General features: G+C 42.6%; 1 protein-coding gene across 2 annotated transcripts in view; it reads right to left on the bottom strand.

Moving 5' to 3' along the window:
* Positions 1-22440: 22440 nt before the first annotated feature.
* Positions 22441-26802, bottom strand: part of NTN4 (netrin 4) — a 135414-nt gene continuing 131052 nt past the window's right edge. For both annotated transcript variants that reach the window (XM_075551151.1, XM_075551152.1), the window contains exon 10: positions 22441-23953. In XM_075551151.1, coding sequence (XP_075407266.1) covers positions 23811-23953 — 143 coding nt within the window. In that variant the 3' untranslated portion in view covers positions 22441-23810. The remainder of the gene's footprint in view (positions 23954-26802) is intronic.

Here is a 26802-nt window from a genome sequence, read left to right as displayed (position 1 = left end):
TTGGATGCAGGAGCAGCAACCGGAAAGGAGCTGAGGCCAGGAAAGCCGGAGGAATGGAGAAGGATGGGCTCAGGCCTGTCTAGGCAGCAGCCTAAAATGGTAAGGCTGGCCCGATAGGCTGTGGCTCCCATCCTACTGTGGGTAGCCCAGTAGAAGCGCTCTTCCTCACACAACCCCAAAAGAGGGGGGATCTGTCCACTTCTCCTAGATGGATGAGTGCTGACATGGAGGGTGGAGCTTGATTAGAGAGTTATCATGCATCAGATCGGAAGGAAGCAGGAAAGAAGGAAGGATATCAACAACAATAAGCATCAGGAACTTAGTCTCAGAGAACCAAAGGCTTTCTGGGGAGGTCCAAATCTGGTCAAGAAGTCGGACCAGGATAATTAGCCTCTTTACTATCACTTTATTCTCTCTCAAAATCTAGCTAATATTGCAGTTAGATTTTTCTTTCTAAAAAACAAAATTGGTAAAGGTTCTAAGAACCTTGGATGAGCCTCCATTGCCTCCAGGATGGAGTTCTTAGCTTTGTTATTCACGAGCTTCAAAAATCGGTCCTTTAATGGCCTTTCCAACCATATAATCAACTGCTTACCTTCCTAAACCCACAATTCTGGACAGACTGGTATTTTTACTGTTCAAACATATTTTTGCTTTCCTGTTTTCTGAGAACCCAGGATGAGACTGTGGGCTCTTTCTTTCTCAACTGCCCTCTTGTCCTGTCATCGAAAACCTCGATTGATGTCACCAGTTACAGCAGTCATGTCTCTGTTCACATCTGACTCAGCCTTACAGCAACGTGTCAGTCTCTTTTCTGAAATACTATCGCCTCTTATTACTCTCCAGTGATCTCTAACTGCCCTTAATGCTTCTTCTAAATCCTCGGTGCCTTTTTTCTCTTCTTGACTGGTGAATTCTAAAGTACTGCTGGTATTTGTCTAAGGCTTGCTTTGTTTTCTACTTACATTTTCATTTTAAATGATCCCATCTGTAGTCACCTCCATTGCCAGTCCCCGCTCCACGTCTCCTAGCGCACTCCCTCCTGTCTCCAGGCTCTCCTCACAGGAGAGCGTCCTTCCCCACTGCTTGACTGGGCGCAGTGACAAGGAACTCGCTCTGGGTAACGATATACTGATAAAAGTATGCAAAGCTGTATCACAAGCCTAGATCTTTCTTTCTTTTTTTAAAAAATCATTTTATTGGGGGCTTATAAAATTCTTATCACAATCTATCCAAACATCCATTGTGTCAAGCACATTTGTACATTTGTTGCCATCATCATTCTGCAAACATTTGCTTTCTACTTGAGCTCTTAATATCAGCTCCTCATTTTCCCCCTCCCTTCCCCCCCTTATGAACCCTTCATAATTCATAAATTATTATTATTTTGTCATATCTTACACTCTCTGGCGTCTCCCTTCACCCACTTTTCTGTTGTCCATCCCCCAGGGAGGAGATTATATATATATATATATGCTTGTAATCGGCTCCTCCTTTCTACCCCACCTTTCCTGTACCCTCCAGGTATCGCCACTCTCACCACTGGTCGTGAAGGGGTCATTTGTCCTGGGTTTCCTGTGTTTCCAGTTACTATCTGTGCCACTCACTGTACATCCTTTGTTCTAGCCAGATTTGTAAGATAGAATTGGGATCATGATAGTGGGGGGAGGAAGCATTTAAGAACTAGAGGAAAGTTATATGTTTCATCATTGCTACCCTGCACTCTGACTAGCTCAGCTCCTCCCCACAGTCCTTCATTAAAGGGGTATCCAGTTGCCTACAGATGGGCTTTGAGTCTCCATTCTGCACTCACCCTTGTTTACAATGATATGATTTTTGTTGTTGTTGTTCTTTGATGCCTGTTACCTGATCCCTTTGACACCTCGTGGTCACATAAGCACAACAGTGCTTCTTCCATGTGGGCTTTGTTGCTTCTGAGCTAGATGGCTGCTTGTTTATCTTCATGCCTTTAAGACCCTAGACCCTATATCTTTCGATAGCTGAGCACCATCAGCTTTCTTCATCACATTTGCTTATGCACACATTTGTCTTCAGTTATAATATCGGGAAGGTGGGTACCCACTGATATGATTTTTTGTTATTTGATGCCTGATATCTGTTCCCTTCTACACCTCGTGGTCAGTCAAGCTGGTGTGCTTCTTCCATGTGGGCTTTGATGCTTCTGAGCTAGATGGCTGCTTGTTTATCTGCAAGCCTTTAAGACCCCTGACGCTATACCTTGTGATAACCATGTAACATCAGCATTTTTCACATTTGCTTGTGCACACATTTGTCTTCAGCGATTGTGTCGGGAAGGTGTGCATCATGGAATGCAAATTTAATAGAACAACGTGTTCTTGCATTGAGTAAGTACTTGAGTGGAGGTCCAATGTCCATTTGCTGTCTTAATACTAAACCTATACATATATGAATGTAGATATGTTTCCTCATCACCCTATATAAATACATTTACATATGTACAAGCCTGTATTTAACCCTCTATAAATACCCTTTGTTTCCTAGTTCTTTCCTCTATTTCTGTTTACTTTCCTCTTGTCCCAGTATCATGCTCAGCCTTCATTTGGGTTTCAGTAATTTCTCTACATTACATTGTCCTTGCTGAATCCCTACCAGGCCTCTTACACCCTCCTTGGCACTAATTTTGGATCACTTGTTGCTCCTCTCTCCCTGGGTTGGTCAACCTTACCCCTGCCTCCCCCTTCTCCCATGTCCCCCAGAACCATTGGTCCCATTGTTGTCTCCTCCAGACTGTTCATCCAGCCTGTCTTATCTAGATAGATCTGTACAGATAATAATATGCACCAAAAAACAAGGCATAGCAAGACAGGCAATGAATGAGGGGACAGCGATGACAACAAAAGAGAAAACTAATGACCCATAAAAGAATAAATTAATTAAAAAGTTAAAAAAAAGAAAAAGAAAAAAAACCCACCTCTACATAGATCAAGGTCTGATTTTCGAACTCTAGGCATGTCCTCCAGTCAAGTCCAATGGGGTGCCATGCTCCGGCCCCAGAGTCTATCCTTTGTACTCCCTCAGGGGCTCCCTGCTCTGCTCCCCATGTTGCACCGCCGCACACCTTTGGTGTTTTGCCTCAGTGTTGCGGGGTCAGTCCGGGCCAGTCCCGACACTGAACCTCTAATGTTGTCCCCTGTAGGGCCCTGGGCCAGCAAGGGACATCGTGTCTCATAGTGGATCAGCCATATGGTCCACTTTGTGCATTGGCTGTTCAGAGTGGGGATATTGTCCTCCAGGCCTGGTGGGCCAGGATGTGCTCCACTCTCTCTTCCTCCCATTCATTTGCTCCTATGTGCTCTGATCAGACATGTCCCTCTCTCCTAGCTGCAGCTTCAGTGCTGTCCTCTGAAGTACATTCTTCTGGGGGGAGAGGCGCCTAGGTCTTTCTTAAGAGCTCACAGGTTTCCTCTTGCTGTTTTGAGCATCTGTCATTGTCATGTCTTGGTTGGTTTGTTGGTCCCAGGAGAATGAGAGCCAAATAGAGTAGAGGGGCATTAGATGAGCCAGACACCTGCAGATAGAAGCAAAGCTCCCAAGACTGAATCCCAGACACTCTGTAGATGTGAACAAAAAATAAATTAATATTATTTTATGCCACTGAGCATTGAGGATGGTTTATTACACATTGCTAGCAAACCAATATGCCATTGATTAACCTATGACGTCCTCATATAAAGCTCTTATCTTGAACTCTGTTTATATTTGTGCTACAGCTGCGACTTGCCATCTCCATCTAATACAAATTCACTGCCTTTGAGTCAGTGTCGACTCTGAGCGACCCTAGAAGACAGACTAGAACTGCCTGTGTGGATTTCTGGGACTGTAACTCTTTGTGGGCACAGAATCCTTATCTTTCTCTCAATGAGCGACCAGTGGTTTCAAACTGCTGACTTGGTGGTTAGCAGCCGCTGCATAACCCCTACGCCACTTAGGGCTTCTGCTCCATCAAGCAGGCATCTCAGATCAAATGAGCCCAAGGTGGAGCTCTTTATTTTCATCCTGAAACCTGCTTCCCCCTATCGGAATCTACTGTTTCCTAGTTAGGAAACCAAGACTCACCCTCGATGATTCTTCTGGTCCACGTTTAACTTCTTAGCAAGCCTGACAGGTTTTCCTGCCGACTACTGGATATCTAAAATCAAGCCACTTTTCTCTTTCTTTGTCAGCCTACCACATCTTACATCAAACACGCCAATAGTCTTTTAATTGATCTCTTTTTTTCACTTTGATTCTTTATTAAATCCAGTTTACATAGATCTGCCAGAGATAGCTTTTAAGCGAGTAAATTAGATTATGCCACTTCTCTCCAATGGCTTCTCATCATCCCTAGAAGTGCATTGAAACTCATGCTGGGTTCTCAAGAGGTAGTTCCTGCCTGACTCCGCAGACGTCATCTCTTACCACATTCCTTTTCCACTGGTCCTCTTACTGGATGCATCATCATCATCATAAAGAAAATAGCAAGTGTTCGTTACATGCAGGACACAATTCTAAGTAATTTAAATCATTGGGTTTAAGAAAAAATTTAATGCAAACCCTGCAGAGTAGGAACTATGAGGGGACTTCATAGAAAAGTTCTATTCTATTTTAATTTAATTTTCCATGAACATTTTGATGTCCCCTCATGTTATTTCCCCCATTTTATAGACTGAATAACTAAAATACAGAAAGCATCGTTGGCTTGCCTAGAGTCTCATAGCTATAAATGACAGAACTAACATTTGAACACAGACTTTAGACCTAGAGTCTGTGGACTGTGCAGTCTTTCCTAGTAGCTGTTCAACACATTTGTGAAATGATTAAATATAGAAAAAAATGAAAGATTGAGCATGCTTTTCTTTTCCTCATCTCTTTAAAAAACATTTTCTTGAGCTTTAAGATGAAAGTTGACACACAATCAACAATTTGGACCTAAATTGTTCTGTGGTATTGGGCTCAGTCCCTGCGAAATGTCAATACTCCCCTGGAGAGTGCTTCCATTCCCTCAATATCTCTGTCCTTTTCTGTATTGTCATCATTGGCTTTGAAGAAATGCTGCCCTTTGGGTCTCCACAAGTTCATTCCTGCCACTTTTCTGTCAGCTTGTTGTCCTGTGGTGGTTTGCATGTTACTGTGATGCCACTAGTATTTCCAAACCAAGGTCACCCAAGGTTAACAGGCTTCAGTGGGATTTCCAGGTTAAGCTAGACTAGGAAGAAGGAAGGGATGGCTAGCTTCTGCACGATTAGCCAGTGCAAACCTTACGGCTAGCAACAAACCCTTGTCTGATACAGGGCCCAAACATGAGTCTGTTTGGAAGGCACTCAGGATACAGATGGGGAAGAGCTGCCTCCTCAAAGGAGAGTTCAGTAAAAGCCGATTTCAAGGGACTGCACAAGACCAAGTCCAATATTATAATGAAATGGGCAAAGTTTTGGAGTTGGAGAGCCCCAAAGGAAGACCACACTTGGCATTTCTCTGGCTGAAAGAACAGACGAAACTCAAGCCTAAAGATGCAATATTAAAGGATACTGTGAGCAAAATAGTGACTGATGCAGGAAACATCAAAAGCAGATAGAAGGACACAGACTCATTATACCAAAAATAATTGTTTGACCTTAAATAATTTCAAGAGGCTGCAAATAACCAAAAATGAATGGCATTGAAGGAAGAAGTCCAAGCTGCATTGATGGCATTAGTGAAAAACCGGGCTTCAGAACTTGACAGGATACCGATTGAAATGCTGCCAATACCGCGTCGGAAGCATTCATTAATCTATTCTAAGAAATTTGGAAGACAACTTCTTGGCCAACTGACTGGGAGAGACTTCATATTTGTGGCCATTTTAAAGCCTGGTGACCCAGTAGGATGTGAAAGTTTTATCATGTGCAAATAATTTTTTTTTCTGAAGAGAATTTTAAAAATGTACAATAGATAGACAAGCAGGGTTCAGAAGAGGATGTGGAATAGGGATCACTGCTGGTGTCAGAAGTATCTTTGCTGAAAACTGAGAATACCAGAAAGGTGTTTATTTGTGTTTCATCAACGATGTCAAGGCATTTGACTGTGTGGATTATAGCAAACCATTGATAACAGTTCACAAAATAGGCATTCTACAACACTTTACTGTTCTCATGGTGGAACTTATATAGAGACCAAGAGTCACACAGAACAGAGGACCCTGCATAGTTTCAAACCAGGGAAGACTGTGTTCAAGGTTGTATCCTTTCACCATATTTATTCAATCTGCATCATGAACAAATAATGCAAGAATTTAGCACACAAGAAGAACTAGGCATCAGAATTGGAAGAAGGCTTATTAACAATCCGAGATATGCAGATAGTACAATTTTGCTGGCTGAAAGCGAAGAGGACGTGAAGCACTTACACTGAAGATAAAAGATTATAGCCTTCAGTAGGAATGACACCTCAACATAAAGAAAAAAATTCATAACTTGACCAATAAGCCACATCAGGATAAACAGCAAAATTGTCAAGGATTTAATTTAATTTAGATCTTCAATCATGAAAGTAGAAGTCAAGAAATCAAATGACTCTTAGACAAATTGGACAAATCTGCTTCACAAGACCTCTCTAAAGTGTTGAAGAGCAAAGATGTTACTTTGAGAACTGTGTTAGTCTGGGTTGACTAGAGAAATAAATTTATAGACATTCATATGTGTATAAGAAAGAGTTTTATATACAAGAGTAATTGAATATTGAGAAAATATCCCAGCCCAGTGCAGATCAAGTACATAAGCCTGTTATTAGTTCATATGTCTGATCCTAATCTATAAATCCCTCTTCAGACTCATACAACACATGCAATGAAGCTGAATGCAGGAAGATCCCAGGCTAGTAGGTGAAAGTCTTATGGATCCAGTGGCAGTGGAAGTATCTCAGCACTGACAGGGGTCTCCACGTGGCTCCTCCAGCTCCAGGGCTCTAGCATAGCTCCATGTATCTTGTCAACAGGAATGTCTCACTGGGAGTGAAGTTATCTGCCCTCCAAAGAGCTATTTATCTCCTTTGTATCCCCAAATGAGGTCATCAAGCTGTGACCTGATGGACAGACTAGACTCCACCCCCTCATAAGTTGACAGGAGATTATATAACTGTCACAGACCACCCCTTGTAAACTTGACACTTTTACACAACTCTTTAGCCATATATAGTTTTTAAATAAAACAATAATAACATCGTATCTGGACTTAACAGGATAAAACTAAAATGCATCCAATTCAAAATGTGCCACCCTTATTTAAACATAACATTTTATAAGTCAACAAAAAAATATTCTATACCTATGTGAACACCTATACCAAAATCCTATAATCCTATGAATATATTCCCCCACCTATGAAAGTTTGTAAGATAGCCACTTCATGCCTTTATCCTCCCCATTTTGGGTATCCAATTTCTGTACTGCCCACTTATATCAACCCAGTGCTCTGAGGAGATAATCATATTCTTTGATGTGAAGAATCTTCTTTCCAGTTGAAACCTTGTGAATTCTGCATCCATTAAGCAAAGTCAAATCTGGACAGGCTATCCATAAAGTCAGCAGCAATATGCACCAGTTCACAGGTTCAAAAATCTTCTTTTCATCTGGTCGGGTTCTGGTCAACTCAATGCGGGCTGCTTCACTTAGCCTCACCAGGGTGCTCAATGGTTGCCTCTCCTTTGGACCATGGGCACTGTCACAAATTCTCAACAACCCTAGCCCCACTGTGCTAAGTCATGAACTTCAGACCAGCCAACCCACTCTCGTCTTCTCATGTCGTCCCTGTGAATCAGGTCTATGGGTGTCAGTGGCCAGACACAACCCACTGTCTCTTTATTGCTACATTTTTTCCCACTTCCACTCAACAAGTGGATCCAGGTGTTTACCTAGCAAGTATTTCAGCCTGCCCACAGGCTTCATTTAGCATTTAGTCTTAGAGAGGTTTTTTTTTTTTTTCATGTTTCCAGATTTTTTCCAGCTTCTGACAAAAATCACTAGTTCAAAATTGAGTTTCCCCACTCCTACCCCCAACCCCCGCCCTGTCTGTCAGCAGTCCCCTAGGCTGTCTTCACCTTCAAATGTCCTGAGCACTCAAGACACTGGGTGGGGCTTATCTTTTCAGAGCCTTCTTTGCAGGTGTGTCTTAAACCCATTTAAAGATTCAAATTTTAATAATTGAAGGAAAGTCTTACAAACTCTCTATTTTCATACTTCCCCCAAATTATTTCTATCAATCATTATATCAACAATAATGAGCAGAAGAAATCAGTATAAACAAAGTAGAATCAGATCCTAAACTCAATTCTTATAACAGCCAAGTTCAATCCTTATCTAACTTATCTTAATCCTTATCTAAAGAATTCTATTGATACAAATCATGGGGTTAGGTTTCTGACTGCTTCAAGCCTGGGCCAGGCTTTCTGTCAGCCATTTCGACATTCTGTCAGCCATTTTCACTAAGCAGCATGGTGTCTGAGAAATTCAAGGGGCAATTTTGCCACCCGAGCTCAAGATTCACATTTAGCACAATAATTTTCCCCATTTCAGATAAGAGTAACCAACGGCAATTTCTAGGAATCAAAACTTTAAATCACATTCTTTCCAGAAAACAACTTGGTGAGCTGCATGGCCCTATCTGACCTCTGGCTAGCTAAAAAAGAAAAACTATCCACTCTCCATCTTCATGATTTGTTCTTCTAGTGCCCCACTCCCAAGGTACCATATTGTGTTAGTCTGGGTTGATGAGAGAAACAAATTCATAGACACTCATATATGTATAGAAACAACTTTATATATAAGAGCAATTGAATATTGAGAAAACATCCCAGCCTAATCCAGATCAAGTCCATAAGTCTGATATTAGTTCATATGTCTGATACCAATATGTAAATTTCCTCTTCAGATTCATGCAACACATGCAATGATGCCAAATGTCCGAATGCGGAAGATCACAGGTCAGTGGGTGGATCCAGTGGCAGTGGAAGCATCTCAGAACAAACAGGGGTCTCCATGTGGCTTCTCCAGCTCCAGAGCTCTAGCGTAGCTCCATGTGTCTTGTCAACAAGAATGTCTCACCGGGAGTGAGTGTATCTGGCCTCCAATGAGCTATATGTCTTCTTCATGCCTCCAAATGAGGTCATCAAGCTGCAACCTGATTGACAGACTAGACTCCACCCATATACAAGTTGGCAGGCGATTATGTAACTGCCACAAGGACTAAAGTGTGCCTGACTCAAGTCATGGTATTTTTATTACTTTATATGCATGTGAGAGATGAAAGAAGAGTTAGGAAGACCAGAGAAGAATGAATACATTATAATTATGGTGTTGTCCAAGAATATTGAAAGAATTATGTTCTTGCAGAACAAATAAGTCTATCTTGGAAAAAGTACAGCCAGAATCTCCTTCAGAGCAAGGATGGCAAGACTCTATCTCAAACACTTTGAACATGCTATCAGGGACAAATCCTTGGAGAAGGACATCATGCGTTGTAAACTAATGGGTCAATGAAAAGAGGAAGATCCTCAATGAACCGCATTGAGGCTCCAACAGTGGGCTCAAACACCACAACAGTTGTGAGGTTGGTGCAGGACCAGACAGTGTTTCATCATGTTGACTTAGGGTCACTGTGAGCCGGAACCCACATGATTGCACCGAACAGCAGCAGCGCTATCTAATACGTTATTTTCCCTCCTTCCTTTCCCACTCCTGCTAACCAACAAATACTTTCATTTCTCTGTGTGTACAACTGTTCTCGCCGTTTTACAAAGGTGGGATCATATAATATGTGTTCTTTTGTTATTAAGGCCCAGATTCATCCATGCTGTGAGATATTTCACGGATTTCTCAGTATTTTTCATGGCTGCATAGTATTCTCTGGACTATATTTTCCAGAGTTTGTTTAACCCATTTATTTGTTGATGGACAGTGAGGTTGTTCCTATCTTTTTCCTATTGTGAATAATGCTGCAGGTAACATGGATGTGCACATCTTTTCATGCCACATCTTTTATATTTCTAGGGCATAGAGTTAAGGGTGAGATTGCTCGATTGTATGGCATTTCTATTTCTAGTCTTTGAAGGACATGTCATACTGCTTTCCTCAGTGGTTGGTCATTGCAGTTCTTCCATCAGGTATGAAGGTTCCAGTCTCCCCACATTATCATCAACATTTGCTTTTCAGTTAAATATATCCATATTTTATATCAGTGCCATTAGAGATAGAATCTCATTGTAGTTTTGATTTGCCACTTTCTAATGGATAATGATCATGATCATCTCCTCCATGTTTGCTAGCTACTGGAGTGTCTTCTTTGGTGATGTATTTGCTCATGTCTTTTGCCTATTTAAAAAACAATTGGTGGTTCTCTTTTTACTGTTTTGGTGAAGTATTTTGATTAGCACAGCATTTAATTTTAGGAGGTCTCATTTATGTAGTTAGAGAGCTCTGGTGGTGTAATGGGTTCCACACTGGACTGCTAACTGCAAGGTCAGCAGTTCAAAATCACCAACAGCTCTGTGGAAGAAAGATGGATTTTTCTACTCCTGTAAAGATTTACAACCTTGGAAACCCCAAGGGGCAGTTCTACTTTGTACTGCAGGGTCGCTATGAATCAGAATTGACTGGATGCAGTGAGTTGGGTGAGGGAGAAATGATATGCACAAGGAATCCTATGTTAACCCAAATATTTGATCCCTGCCCTCACTGAGCCTGTACAGTGATGGATTTGGTTCTGCATATGAAAACAAATGAATATATTCTTACAAATGGTTATTTTTCTTCTTCTAAGGGGGTGGTCCAGAGGCATCACCTTTCTCTTTGCTGTTGAAAATGTGTGGGTTCCTTTTTAGGCAAAGCATCACCCATATTGGGGCTCTGGGGGTGCTGTGATTTAGGCATTAGACTGCTAACTGCAAGATCACTGGATTAAACCCACCCGCTGCTCTTTAGGAGAAAGATGTCAGTTTCTATAAAGATTTCCAGCCTCGGAGACTCCCAAGGGCAGTTTGGAGTCACTAAGAGTTGGACTCGGATTCATGGCAGTGGGCTTGGCTTTGGTTTATCGCCCAGGCCTATTCTGCCAGGTAGACTGTTAGGTAATGGGACTGTACTGACAGAATCCCCTAAAAGACCGTGATTTTTATCTTTTAAAGTTTTCAGAACAATCATTATTTCTCAGATGTGGTGGAAAGAAGAGAATGGCGTTGACGAAGTTCCTACTGACAATGGTTCCTGGCTGCAGAGAGTGGTCATTTGTCTCAGACTTCAATCCTGAGTCTTTCTGGCTGAGGACCCAGAAGACCAGAAGGAAGCACCAGACCTGGGGGGAACCAGAGCAGCTGGCTGGCTCTGCAGTCTGAGAATGCACGTGTCCCGGGAGCAACATTGCAGTGTGATGACTCAGAACGCAGACTCTGGGGTTTAGAACTGGCTTGCATTCTTGCTCAGTCATTTACTTGAACTCCCTTTTCCTCCTGTGTAAGATGGAGGTAATAGTAGCACCTGGCTGGGCTATGAGCAACAAGCTGTGCAGAAAAGGTGCACACAGTCGCAGTGACTGCGCTGCCTGGATCTCAGAGGAGTCTGGGCATCTGACCAATCACAGTTGTTATCAAGCCACAATGTATCTGCCTCGTAAAATTCAAAAGCTGAGAAGTTGCTAATAGGCACCTTTCAAATCATCTTCTTTGTAGCATGATCATAATATTTAGTTTTCTTGTTCTTGGGGAGAAAGACTCCTTCCCATAAAGAGTTACAGTCTAGGGAGCTTACAGGAGGAGTTCTAGCCTGTCCCATGGGGTCGCTATGAGTCGAGTTGGCATCAACTTGGTGGTAGCGAGGTCCTGTCCCTGAGAGAAGCGAGACTCCTTATGATGGTTTTGAGTGGCTGTGGATGCAGGTTCCAAAGCTCAAGAAATAAAACCATTGCACACACATCTCCAGGTCACAGGCGATTGGCTTAATGCTCAGAATAGCAATGCTGAATGTTGAGAATCTTCTTCTATCTGTCATTGTCCGAAGCTTGAGGGGTTACTAAACCCGAGGTTGAAATCACTATGGGCTTATCATCAAAGAACAGACCATGATGATTAGCTAGGGGGAGGATTTATAGAGTTAATTCCTAGGCCTAAGGCACACATGGCTGGTGGTGGGGCTGTGACAGTAGTGGAGGGATTTGAATTCTTTCACAGATGGAATGTGCTGGAACTTTCCAAAGGCTTGAAAGAATGACTAGAATTTCTTCTAGGATGGTCACTGTTATTTCTCACAGAGGCAAGTGGATCTTCTCGAGCTACCATGGCGTCAGTAGATGAGCCCCAGGAGGCTTCTGGGGGGACCTCAGCCAGCCAAAGAACGCTCCATGGCTTGGACCGAAGGGAAATCCAGTCTTTCTCACACACCAGAGCAGACCAAGCCGTGGTACATCCTGAAAGCCAACAGGACAAATGAATGAGGGAGGGACAGAGCGGGACCTCGTCAACTCCATCATGAGCACTAGGAGGACAGATTCTGTCACTTCCTGTGGTCATTTAGGGCAACTCCTGCTTTGTGGTTATTCGTCAATTATCACAGTGTTCCCACATGAATAGTTTAGTCTTTTATTGATTTCAAGACATTTGACAGAAAAAGTGTTCTATACAAACAAGCTGTAGTAGATATGGTGTTGAGTTTCTCTTTCATGATGGGAAAAGAGTACTTAAATTGTTTGGGGGCATTAACAAATGCTCAAGAATGAAGCCCTACAATGTAGAAAATGAACTAGGATAATTTTGACTATTTTAGGTCCTTCCCCCACTAGAAGCTATCTTCCATGAGAGTCAGCGTTTTGTTTTGGACATTGTGTCCCCCTGGGGGCTAGAACAGTCCCTATCACATAGGGGACCAGTACCATCGAATTGATGCTGACTCCTAGTGACTGACCCTGGGCCTTCTGAGGCTGTAAGTATTCATGGGAGCAGATGGCCTCAGCCTTCTCCAGAGAAGCAGCTGGTGGTTTTGAACCACTGATCTTTCAGTTAGCAGTCCAAAAGGAGAGTTATAGAAATATGGTGAATAGCTATAACCCAACAAATGATACTGAGAATAGAACTTGGCACTTTAAAGCATTATTATATAGTTGAGAGAGCATAGGATTTGGTGTCAGACAGGCCTTGCCCTTGAATACTTCCCTCCATGAGCTGTGTGGCCCTGGCCAAGATACTTGACTCTTCCTAATCTCATGTTTTTCATCTGTGAGATTGAATAATACCACCTAATTCTAAAGGTTATTCTGATAATCAATGGAGATGGTGATATTCATGAGGTTGCCCACTCCCCAAATGCTGGCGTTACCAGTATCTTTTGCCACAGAGTTCATTCCGAGTCCCCGTGGCCCCATCGGGCAGAGTAAGATTTCTGAGATGATCAATCTTTATGGGGAGCAGCCAGCCTCATTTTTCTCTTGCAGAGCAGCCGGGAGGGAGGTTTCAACAGCCAACCTCGTGGTTAGCAGCCCAACACTGGTCCCACAGTGTCACTGGGGATGTGGAATCAAATCATGCTACTTCATTAAGGAATTGATATCATGGACCCCAGTGAGAGTTATCAAGAAGAAGCACCTACTTATTGCCACGAAGAACAGATTGTAATGTTGTAGGGTACTTTTTATTTATTAACATATGCCTTATTTGTTTTATTTTCTGTTTAACAAAGGAAACCACTGTTCATACAGATATTGATTGGATCAGAGGTCTTGAGAATGAACTATGGCTGGTGTGAGGATTTAAGTACTACTTTTCTATTTCTTCCCCCCAACAGTTATATTGTCACATAACTTACATATCATACAATCATTCAAAAATATCCAGGGAGTTGTACAATCACCACCACATCTATCTTAGAGCCCCCCCCCCGTCAAATTATCTTTAAACAAAGGTGCTATCACAATCGGTGCTAGTGTTCCTAACCCCCTCCTGCCTTCAATATTTACTCCCCAAATCCCCTTTCCCTCCCTATTGCCCACTCCTCTGCATTCACTATCACACCTTGTATCCGTTGTCATTAGACATCCACTCCTCCTGTGCTGAAGTACTACTTTTCAAATAGCCATTTACTTCCAACCCAAACCCAAACCCACTGCTATCGAGTCGATTCCAGCTCCCTTAATTTAGGGAGGACAGTTTCTGGGGCAGTTATCTAAAGAGTACTCCTGAAGGCCAGTGGCAATGTGCCATCTCTTCTCAATGTAGCCTTCTTCCTTGTTGCAGTCGCTGAAAAGAAGTAATATTTTGAAGAATGCTGATTAAGGTACTTGCAAATATTGAGTCAAAAATAATAAAAAGCTAATGTGTTCCCTGTTTTTATCTTTCTTTTTTGCTTCAAACTGTTCAGTATAATGTTTACCAGAGTCAGAGATCACGCTGATAAAAATATCCAATTGTGCATTCTCAATTGCTATTTGCTAGGTTGCTGAAGGTCACTGTAGTAGGGCAGTTTCCATGCATAAGAAGTTGGAGGGCCAACATGCATGTGACATGAGTGTTTCTGATGTTCAGGAATTTTCCTGGCTGTGGTGCAAGTTGTACATTGCCTGAATTGTTCTTCCTATGCATGTCAAAGGTTGCTCTGGATTTTATTTCTCCCGTACAGGTTTATGAAAAAAAGAGAGAGAAAGCAAAAGCAAAGTCTTTGTGGCTTCTTATTTGTGGCTTGAATCTTCTCTTCTGGGGGAGGCAGTTCCTCCCACCTTCCTCTCCCAATAGCTCTTGTCCACATTCTTCTTACTCCTCAGACTGACGGGATTACTGTGGGTACTGTGATTGTTGTAGTTAAGCGCCGTCGAGTTGGTTCCGACTCCCAGCAGCTTATGTGCAACAGACGGAGCACGCGCAGTTCTGAGTCACCCTCACGATGTCCCTGTGCTGGAGCTCTTCCTTGCAGCCACTGTGTTAAACCAGCTCGTGGACGGCCTCCCTCTTCCATTGCCCCTCTACTTTACCAAGCACGATGTCCTTCTCCAGCGACTAGTCTCTCTTGACAACGTGTCCAAAGTATGCCAGACAAAGTCTTGCCATCCTTGTCTCTAAGGAGCACTCTGGCCATGTTTACTGGCACTGCCTAAAGGATGCTGCTTAAGCAGTCTGATTTATGAAGGCATTGAAAAGCACATCTGTCCCCAAATATCTGCCCCTCTGGTCTGCCACCGAGCCTAGATTTCTCATGATTAGAATCATGAAAAGCTTCCTGCAGACAGATGTGGCTTCTTTGGGTCAATAATCATTGCGTTGGGGAAAAGAGGAAAGTGGGAAGTGCAAAGTCACTCAGTAGAATGGTTTCTTTGAGCTTACTGATCTATTAATCTCTTGGTCCAGAGTATCTACTTGAGAACTAAGTTTACTGGTTAAGGCTGGAGAGAAAATCAAGAGTTTAGTGTTGTTTTTTGAGCATTGTAGTGGGGACTATGAGCAGTAGGAAGGCAATGGGCCCTTGGGAAGAGATAAAACAGAGTGGATGGAGGGATTACAATATGGAAGACAAATCTGAGCATTTCACTTTGTATTGCAGGCCAGGCTAGAAAGCAGGATGCGTGGTGGCTGGAGGAAGCCTTCTGATTGACTGGTTTTACCACCTCCGTCCTTGGGTAACCAGAAGAGTACTAATCATTCCATTGCTCATGAAATAATATTTGTGATGAAGGTCTAAGGGCTTTATAGTCAGAAAGGTCTACAGTGGCAGGCATTGAACTGATGAGTAATTGAACAACCTTCCTGAGGTTGCTATGCAGGCGTGTCTACAGCAGTGTTTCTCAAAGTCTTGTCTTTGATTGTTGGTGTTGTTAGGTGCCATCTAGTCGGTTCCAACCCAGAGTGACCCTATGCATTACAGAATGAAACACGGTGTATAGATTACTGGCATTTAAATATCCATCGGTGCTTATTCAAATGTCCATCTCTGATGCCCACCCAGAACTTTTGAAACAGACCCAGATGTTGGGATCTGGGCCTCTTGGCTTTAACAAATATGGATGGTGAGTTTTACTTTTGGCATTCTATGTGAGAATCATTCGTTTAGAGCAGTGGTTTTCAACCTTTCTAATGCTGTGACCCTTTTATCCAGTTCCTCATGTCATGATGACCCCAACCATAAAACTATTTTCATTGCTACTTCATAACTATCATTTTGATACTGTTATGAATTGGGTGACCCCTGTGAAAGGGTTGTTCGACCCCCAAAGGGGTCGCGACCCACAGGTTGAGAACTGCTGGTTTAGAGGCTTCAGCAGATCACAGAATTGAAAAGTCAGTTGTTTTAAAGAAGGATTCAGCAAAGTTTTCAGATGGACAAGCCCACCCTGTCTCACAACGATTTTAAAATCACTCAAGAGTAATAAATATAATCTTACACACAAATGACATCATCATTATCTGAATAATAGCCTTTCACATTTTCCAGTTTTACTTTAGGGCCACACGTACAAACGGAAAGAGCAGTATGTGGCTTGAGAGCCGCCGTTTGCTGACTCACATCTACAGGAAGGTAAGTGATGGTCCCAAGTTTAGCTTTGTTGTTGCCCAGTTTTGTGACCTGGCACAGGTGCACAGCCCCTCTGGCCCTCGTTAATTATGATAGGCACTAAGTGATACAGTGTTCTCCTGAACAGATATTGCAGCACTGCTGTAAGCACATTTATCCCCACCCTTTTGCCAACAGCATATGTCTCTGGGTCACTTTGGGTAATTCTCACAGTACTTTGAGCGTCTTCATAATGCTACTGCACATAGAGACTCCAGTAGGAAACCCCAAATTAATATGACTCACTTTATTGCAATATTCACTTTGTTTCTATGCTGGGTTGAATGTCCTTTATACTTACTTAGCCCTAGGTAGTAAGTATTCTAGGCTCTTTTTAATAGTACCGACTGCACCAGGACACCATGTCAAGTCTGTAAAGTTTAGCACTGTGCCTGGCACACAATCAGGGCAAAAAGGCAGCCCATTACCACCGTGCCACAGGATCTGAGGGGGCTTGTTCCTAGGACACCCACGGATATTAAAATCCACAGATGCTCAAGTCCCTTTTATAAAATGGGCGTCACATTTGCACCTATCTTATGCCCATTCTCCTATGTACTTTAAATCATCTGTACTTAAAATACTGAATGCAATGTAAGTTCTACATAAATAGCATCTTGCTGGTAAAGTAAGCAGGGCAGTGGAAAGGAGAACGGCCCTTGATGAGATGGAGTGACGCCGTGGCTGCAGCCGTACCAGTGTACCAGTGCTCAAGATGGCGTGGCACTGGGCAGGGCTTTGCTCTGTTGGACACGCGGTCGCTAGGAGTTGGAATGGACGTGATGCCACCTAATCACAACAACAAGTGCCATGCTGTGCTCCCGCTTAGTTTTTGAGGGACTGCTTTGCCCTCTTAGCTGCTTTTGAGCAGCTATCGCCCTCTCAGCTATTCCTGTCAATAGCTGGGGACCCAGGGACGCGCAGGAGGTACTGACTGCACTGAGATGAACGCGAAGGCCTCCAGGCAATATTTGTTGAGATGAACCATTTCGGTATAATGTAACTTCAAAATTCTCCATCAAGTTGCTTTTCTAGTTCCCTAATGAGTTTCCTGATTTCCTAATGGCCCATACGTGAGGCTTCTACCTTGCTTTCTCCTGCAGTTTTCCTGGATTCTCAAACAGCAAGAGAATTTGATGGAAATCTTTTGCATGAAAGAGCTGGAAATAAGGCATCTAAATCGGAGTATCCAGCAATGGGAGACATGGTTGGCTGAGTAGATTCCCCTCTGACAGAGGGCTTCTTGCCCAGCTGGTGCTTTGTACAGCCCTCCTCTACCTCCATCTCTCCTTGTTTTCTGGCTCTCGCTCTTTCTCTTGGGTTGACAAAGTGCCTACATTCTCTCTCTCTCTCTCTCTCTCTCTCTCTCTCTCTCTCTCTCTTTTCCCCATTTCTTTGTTTCTCATTGGTGTAACTAACTTCTCCATTCATCTTGCCAGTAGCTTGCCCTACTGAGCAAAGTCAGAGCTGAAAGAACTGATTTGAAATGCTGTTGAATTTCACAGTAGCTTGTTCAGGGTCATTACTGAAATGCAAAAGTAGATGACATGCCTAAGTGGGTCTCACAGAACTAGACCAAGAGGCAAAGAGCCAAGGTGAAAAAGACACAGTTGTCAATTCATATTGAGTTGAACCATTGTAAATAATATTACCCTAATGGCCATATCTAGCAACGAGAATAAGCAAGGCCCCCCCCCCCCCCTGCCCACTGCCACCGAATCAATTCCTACTCATAGAGGCCTTTTAGGAAATCCCTGGGTTTCTGAGACCCTAAGTCTTCATAGGAGGAGCAGCCTTATCTTTCTGAAAAATGAGAAAGATAGAAAATGATCTAATTGTAGGGGGAATCATGGAATGCCTTCTAATTTTGAGTATGGGGAAAGGAGAAGTAGGAGGAATGTCAGCCTTCAATGCTGTTCCCTCAACTATGATCCGAAAAGAGACAGTCCGTGGGGAAATGGGGCAGTTGGCCTCACCTCCATGACCTCTTTTTTGAATATCAGAGTCTCCTTTTCATGGTCGCAGCATCAACCCTGGGAGCTTGGTTCAAGACCAGGCTGCACCAATATTAGCTGGGTGTCCTTGAACCACTAACTTAAAGTCACCAGTGCCTCAGTTACCTCACCTGGTAGATGAAGATTTCAATTGCGCCCCCTTCAGGAATGGCGAGGAAGAGAAAATGAGAGCAACACATGTAAAATACTTAGAAAAGAGCCTAGCGTGCCATACACCTTGGCTTGCCATCTGCCAGGTTTCCGCCACTTAGTTTCATCCCTTGGTAGTGTGTTGTGTGAGGAGGAGGTGGCCAGATGATTTTGAGTCAGACTGTTTTACTTATGTTGTGAACATGAATGAATAGTGGTTGTTTTTCTTAAAGGCAAGTAAGAGTCCATTCAATCCCTAGTAGATGAGTATAATGCGATTTGGTCATTCTCAATAGATGCTGATATTCTTGCATTTCTAAATTAAGATTTACTATTAATGATCAAACTTTGGAACGCAGTCACCCACCTGTGATTCCATATTCAGAAAGCACAGCTGTCTCTATCATTTACCAAAAGTATCCTTTCTGCACAGAACACACATCTCATATTTTGTAAACATCTCCTTGGCCCAGTGCATATTTCTTTCTTTCCCTCTTTTCTTTATTTTCTTATAACTAACTCTCTACCTTTTTTTAAGTCAGCATAAATCAACTGGCTGATACAAAATTTAGGGATTTATAATTTCAACAAATGCAGGTTTCAAACCCAGTCAATAATGCTCATGGGTGGGGGAGGGCATTCAAATTCCTTTGGTGACAGGGGAAAAATGAGGACAAGGGACATCACCTCATCATTAAAAAAAAAAAAAGAGCATTCTCAGGCAAATCATTCTCTGAAGCTTAAACAAGACAGAATGCTGAAAAGCCATGCCAGGCACCCACTATTGCTTCTAACCCGTTTTTATCATATCCATCTCTCTCACAAAACTGAGGTTGTTCAACATTATTTTCCTTCCAAACTGTGGGAAACGAGTGGTGAGTAACTTGGGCTCTTTGATAAAGTTAGGCAACTGCTTATCATTGAAACAATGGACACAAAAGGAATTCCGTGCCGGCCTCGGCGGGACGGCGGCGGCAGGGCAGTGCTCGGACATTCCAGGGGCGTGGCAAGTGGACAGCTCAAGGAATTTCCAAGGTCCTGGTTCCCACCCTTTGGAGTCGATAAGTCTCTGATCATTTCAAAAAAGGATTTGTTTTGCAAGAACTCAGAGTGTCTAAGTGTCCCAAAGAACTCTATTTACCCATAAAAGTCCCTTGTTTAATATAGCCAGATGGACATTGCTTTCTGAATCCATGGTCACCTCCCCGCAGATTTGACTTCACTTGTGGACTATAAAAAGAGTATCCTATTATTGAGAATTTCCATTGCATCAAACGCTATTAGTCACTCCTCTGCAACGTGAATGATGTAATAAGAGGGCAAAGACTACTGACCTTGGGCAAATTACAAAGATAGGTATGTGGGGCTTACACAATGTCCTTGCCTAATACAGCCCAAACAGTTAGTGGAAGCAAGCTCTGGAGCCTGAGGCTCAATGGATTCAGGTTTATAGGAAGCCATAGATGGAAATTTTATTTGACTCTGTCAACTGGGTAGGGAGTTGGCTATTCTAAAAGGTGCTTTGGGAAAGAAAGTGTATTTAGAACTTGAGATGGGATGGGAATGGAGTCATGAAGAGACTGGCTCGAACTTCGCTTGGTTTTTACCTTTACAAATATGGAACACAAGGCTTCTTTCTCTTCTCTTCTCTACCCCCCACTCCCGCCCCAGCTCCACTTCCCTTTGGGAACCATATAATGCCCACAGGAAATTGAAAATTGAGCTGAAAGGGACTCGAGAATTAACACATGAAGGGAGTTCGGTCTTCTATTTTCCAATCACTTTATTTGAATGTAAAAGCTGGAAAAAGAATAAAGAAGACCAGAGAAGACTTTAGTTTTTGAATGATGGTGTTGAATTGTAATATACCATGGCTGCTCAAAGACCAAATGCATCTATCTGGAAAGAAGTATAGCCAGAATGCTTCTTAGAAGAAAGGCTGGCAGGCAATGTGAGCAGGAGGGACCAGGAGCCTTGATGCCACTGCGGGATGACCTTTGGGCTGGTATCCACAGGTTTGCAAGGTCAAACCCAGCAGCTCCCTCACATCTACCCTGCGAGAAAGAGGAGGTTGTGTGCTGCGGTAGATGTACAGTCTTTGAAGCCCTATGAAGCAGCTCTCCTCTCTGTTCCATAGGGCTGTCATGGGAATCCTGGGAGCCATCTACAGGGCTGCTGTGGGTCAGGATGATCTCAACAATATCATGTTGGGTGGAGTAGAGGTTCAGTGGAAAGAAGCCAACCCTCAATCAGATGGGTTGACACCGTGGCTGCCACAATGGACTCCAACACTGGAACGATTGTGCGGAGGGTGTAGGATAGGGCAGTGGTTTGACTTATTGGATGTAGGGTCACTCTGAAGTGGAACTGACTTGATGGCTCTGAACAACATAACTGACAATTTTGGAGTGGTGGGGGGGTGAGTTTTAGATACTATTTAGGCCAGCGGTTCTCAACCTGTGGGTCGCAACCCCTTTCAGGGTCAAATGACCCTTTCATAGGGGTCGCCCGATTCATAGCAGTAGCAAAAAGACAGTTATGAAGTAGCAACGAAAGTAATTTTATGGTGGGGGGTCACCACCACCATAAACTGTCTGAAAGGGTCACGGCATGAGGAAGGTGAGTCCAAGTGACGAAGTGGTTATGTGTTGGGTTGTGATCCACATAGAGGACAGTTCAAAATCACCAGCAGCTCTGCTGGAAAAGACTGGGTTTCGAATCCTGTAAACTGTTACGTCTCAGAAACGCATAGGGGGTTGCTATGAGCCAGCATTGACTCGATAGCAGTGATTTTGGTTTTGATTTATATATATTATAGATGTGATTTTTGGAATGATACTAAGATGATCTATTGTTCTGAAATTTATTTCTTTTATTTAACTATAGGATATGGACTTTCCCTCAAATGGACACAATTCCTGCTCTTTTTTATAATGAATGAATAGCATTTTAATAAAGTAAAATGGAAACCAAACTGGCAATTCTGAAACTTAAGAAAATGCCTACATCTGATGTATTAGAAAAGTTTTTCTTGGTATGATAGACTTACCAACATGTTTTATAAACTACTTCTAAATGATACTCTACTAGATAACATTCTACCTATAGGATAAGATAAAACCCAAACTCACTGGCATCTTGTTGATACCAACTCATAGTGACCCTAAAGAACAGGGCAGAACTGTTCTTTAGTGAGTTTCTGAGATTGTAACTCTCTATGGGAGTGAGGAGCCTCCTCTTTCTCCTGAGAAGCTACTGGTGGTTTCAAACTGCGGATCTTGTGGCTAGCAGTCCAAAGTGCAACCATTATATCACCAGAGCTCCTGCTTCAGGTGGAAAAAAATTCATGAGTATATGTAATGTAATTCCAATTCCATAAAAGGTATGTATATACATAGACACAAAAATACCAATAACCATTATCTCAGGATAGTATCATTATAAATGATATTTTTCCTCATTAAACTTTTTCCTTTTTGCATTTCCTGTGATGGACTTGGATTACTTTTTAAGTTAAAGAACAAATGTAATTTAAAAACCTGTAATACACCTGAAAATAAACCCATGTGACCCAGCTTCCACTCCATCTCCAAACCCCAGAGAAGCAGATTAGAAATGGCAGCCTCTAGTTGGATGTCTTAATTTAAGGTATTAGATTTGAGTTCCCTGATTAAGAGAAGTTTCTAGCACCACTGAAAGAGCTGATTATGCAATGAGACAAAATTGCAGAGGTCATATTCCTTTATTACATTGATGAAATATAAAAACAAATTAACAATGCAATATATATGTATATATTTTGCAAGTCCACAGGACCTCAGGAAAAATATGTTCTGTATGTTAATTTAATCTTATGGCACTGTGGTTCATATTTTGTATATTCAAGTACAGAAGAAACCGTATGTAGAGTGGTTATATATGGGTACAGAAGATAGATAATGAGAAACTGTAATTCAGTGAACATGTGTTAAAAAATAGGTAAATACGAGGACCAAATGTTAATGAAGACCAGTAGGAAAACAGTTTCGGTGTTCAGATTTAAATAGTAAACACAAAAATAAAACAAATTCTGTGTCTACAATCATTTTGGAAGTGTATCCAAGTGCATTGCAAATAAATGAACTTCAACAAATTGAAACGTCTATTTCCACTTTATCCAAGCACAGTTATACACTGATGATTCCGTTCTCTTATTTGAAAGTCTCTTCTTGTTTTTTGTTTGCTTGTCTTTAAGTTTCATGCTGGCCAGTGATCTGTGGAACCTAACTTCTAGCCTGGGGTCGAGACTTCATGCAAACACAATTTCCTTTAAGGTTTTATCTTCACATCCGAGCATTTACGACTTCCTTTCTATGGTCGCTTTTGTCCACACATCGCGGCAGTGCTTCTGTTTCCTTGGATCTTCTTCCACATCCTTTGCTGTCTGTCAACAAGAGTCTCCAAACGTTCACAACACAAGTGGTAGGTAGTAAAGTGCTTTATACAAGGAAATGTTATACACACGTGGAGAGAGGTACCACTGAACACCCTACTGACCAAAGTTCGAACAGAACAAACAAGAGAAGGCTCTTTTTAAAGAAACACCTTTCCTGACAGTGGGGCTGGGATTCTTTAAAATCTCATTCACTCATTGAAATCGCATCCAATGTCAGTAACCAATCTGAAAGCTGGGAGGTGTCTTGGTTCGATGTATTGCCCATGAGAGATTACTGCCAAATATCATGCAGCTATTCCGAGTTATGAATTTCAGAATCAGTCCCACAGAACACAGATATCAGCCTAGGGTTTGCTATTCTTCTTTAGGAAACAATCCTGTAGTTAGGCCTGGTCCCGGGAGAGATCAGGTCAGACAAAGCCTATGCATCGGACCGTTTCTATATGTTTTGGCACTTAAAAACAAATTCCAGTTTCATTTTGGGGGGCCTCCTGTCCATTAGGGGATCCCTGGGGGTGGGGTGGTTAAGTACTCGGCTGCTAACCAAAGGTTGCCAGTTTGAACCCAGCACCCGCTGGGAAGGAGAACGACGTGGCAGCCTGCCACACCCTCAGTTGGTGTTCCGTAGGAGAGAAGTGGCCCCAGGTGCTGTAGACCTTTACCGCGGCTTGCAGTCTCTTTTTAGAATGTCCATGACTTTTCTTCCCAGCGACGGCTTCCAGCGCTGCACAAAGCTTTTCATGTTCACAACTAGCTTGCCATTTCGTACATCCTCATATGCTGCTACCAGGTACTCCAAACCTGAAAGGGAGCAACATTAGGGGCTAAATCAGTGAAAGCACTCCAGCACTCAGATCTGCGTAGTAAGTAATATAGTGGTTAGGCGGTGGGCCGATAAGAGCAAGGTCAGTAGTTCAAAACCATGGGGAGAAAGAACAGGCTTTCTACTCCTGCACATGGAGTCTTGGAAACCCACAGGGGCAGTAACAATGGACACTTAATAACCACTTACTATATATTAAGTGTTTTCCCTATATTACTCCTTTAATCTTGTTAATAACCCATAACATAAGTGTTCCAATTATTTTTCTTGCTTTACAGATGAGGAAATGGAAACTTTCCAAACCCGACCCACTGTCATGGCATTGATTCTAAATCCCAGCGACCCTAGAGAAGAGAGTAGATCTGCTACCCCGGGGTCACAAGGCCCAACACCAGTCCAACTTCTCTCTGTAGGGAGCAGCGCTCAGACTCAAGCTAGGGTTGGTCCGGTTCCAGAAACTTCCTATGCACTTAACCTACTGCCAGAAACCACTAGCTCTTGGAGGGTTCATTTGTTTGGTAGTGCACGACGGGACATTTCTTGTAGATGACACAATCACTGAGGATAACACATTGGACGAGAGCTATGGACTACACAAAATGACACCTATTAACAACAATAATCTATAATTGATCAAGGATTAACGAGAGTTAGAGGATGAGGGAGGGGGGAGGGAGGGGTAAAAAGAGGAGCTGACACCAAGGGCTCAAGTAGAAAGAAAACGTTTTGGAAACGTTGATGGCAACATACGTACACGTGTGCTTAATACAATTGAATGAGGATTGTTATAAGATTTGTAAGAGCCCCCCTCCAATAAAATGATTAATTAAAAAAAAAGACACCTATTTCCTATATGAAGCCAATGTGTTTTTGGAATATGGGTTCTCTCTCTCTCTCTCTCTCTCTCTCTCTCTCTCTCTCTCTCACACACACACACACACACACACACACACACACACACACACACACACGATGAGCCTCGTTTCCATTGTGTGTCGCTGTCTCTGGCTCACAGCAGCCCTGTATGTGTGGGGGAGAGCTGCTGCCCAGTGTGGTTTTTCCAAGGCTGTTACCTTTGGGGATCAGTTTGTCTGTTTACAAGGTGCTTCTGGACGGGTTCAAACGCCCCAGCTTTTGGCTAGTAGTTGAACGAGTCCCCAGGGACTCTATGACAAGACTAATGCTGACTTCATAGTTCAAACCTCTTTTCAGGCTTCAGATGGAAATTTTTGCCAAACACACACACAGAGTAAAAGAACAGCCTCTGTACCTAAATGACAATGAAAAGAAATATGATAATCTCTCTCCCAAGAGGGGTCTGTGGCAATACAGTTATTTAGAAGTAATTTTAATACTGTAGTGCCGAGCAAATAAGTAGTTATGCTTACCAAAAGAAAATGTTCTACTGTAAGACAGGGGTATATGCCTTACAAGTAAAGTTAAGTGAAAACACTGTTGTCCTTGTTGTCAGGTGCCCTTGACTTGGCTCCGACCCACAGCCACCCTATGCGCAGCTGAATGAAACACTGCCCAGTCCTACGCCACCTGCACAATTGCTCCTGTGTCCAAGCCCACTGATGCAGCCACTGCATGAACGCATCCTACCGAGGGCCTTCCTCCTTTTCGCCGCCCCTCCACTTGATCAAACATGATGTCTTCTCCAGGAACCGGTGTCTCCTGACAGTATGTCCAAAGTTTGTTAGACAAAGTCTTGCCGTCTCTGCCTCTCAGGGGCATTCCGGCCTTCTCTCTTCCAAGACAGAACAGTTTGTCCTTTTAGCAGTCTGTGGTACGTTCGAGAGTTTTTTCCAGTATTACAATTCAAATGTATCGGTTCTTCTATGGCCTTCATTATTCAATGTCCAATGTCGTTATTCACCATACATGTGAAAGTTGTACATCGAACAAGCGCGTGAAAACATTGGGCATTCAAATTAAATGGAAAATATCATGGTTCAAAAACGATGTATTTTCTGGTTTACACAGGGGAATTCCTAGGAAAAAATGTCATCCAGAAGTAATTAACGCCTATAAGAGAGACACTGTGGTCTTGAATAACATAGGGCTCCTTGAAGAATGTCTTATCCCAGGCCCAGGGTAAGAAGATACCAGGGTGAGCGTGGGACACCTTATTGTGTAAAAAAGAAAAGAATCATTCAAAGATTGGTGGAGGTTACTTTCCACAGAAGGGGGTTATAACGTGTTGAAGTTGTGATACTTTGAAGCAGATATATAATAATTGTGTAGACGGAAACAACCTGATTCCATGAAAATTGAGTCATAATTCCAAAAAAGGGAAAGGCAGAGACAAGTTAACTTGTGTGTTTTTGTCAGGCCGAGGTCGTAATCCATTCTTTGCGTTGAAAATGAAAAAGGAAACCATTGAGTATTTATCCCATCTTACAATAAGGGCTGTATTTCATGGTAACACAACATCCCCGCTGGGGGGAGAAAGTGATTATGTAAAGAGAATTAGAAAAATATCAATTCTCAAACTCTAATGCAAGTACTGATTCAGGGAAGGATGGCTAATTGGTCATAAAAAAAGAATAAATGAGTGCTAAATGGGGAGTCAGATATTGGAGCGTTTCTAAATAACATCACACCTATTGTTTCCCCATCTAAGAAGGAAAAACAAAACTGCTTATTAGAGGAAAGAGATTGTTACACTCGAATGAAGAGTCATGCTTCGCCACACGGCTGGTGAGTCCCCAGGACTCTGTGATGCACCTTGAAGTAATATCTCATGTCAGTTCTGGTGTGGCACTTCTGGTGGTGCTGGAGAAGATTACTGAAAGTTCTGTGGACTGCTCACAGGACAAGGTGA

The sequence above is a fragment of the Tenrec ecaudatus genome, chromosome 6 (genome assembly GCF_050624435.1).
Source record: "Tenrec ecaudatus isolate mTenEca1 chromosome 6, mTenEca1.hap1, whole genome shotgun sequence".
NCBI classification, from domain to species: Eukaryota; Metazoa; Chordata; class Mammalia; order Afrosoricida; family Tenrecidae; genus Tenrec; species Tenrec ecaudatus.
Note: the sequence above shows the minus strand (reverse complement) of the source record. Positions and strands in the feature narration are given on the sequence as shown.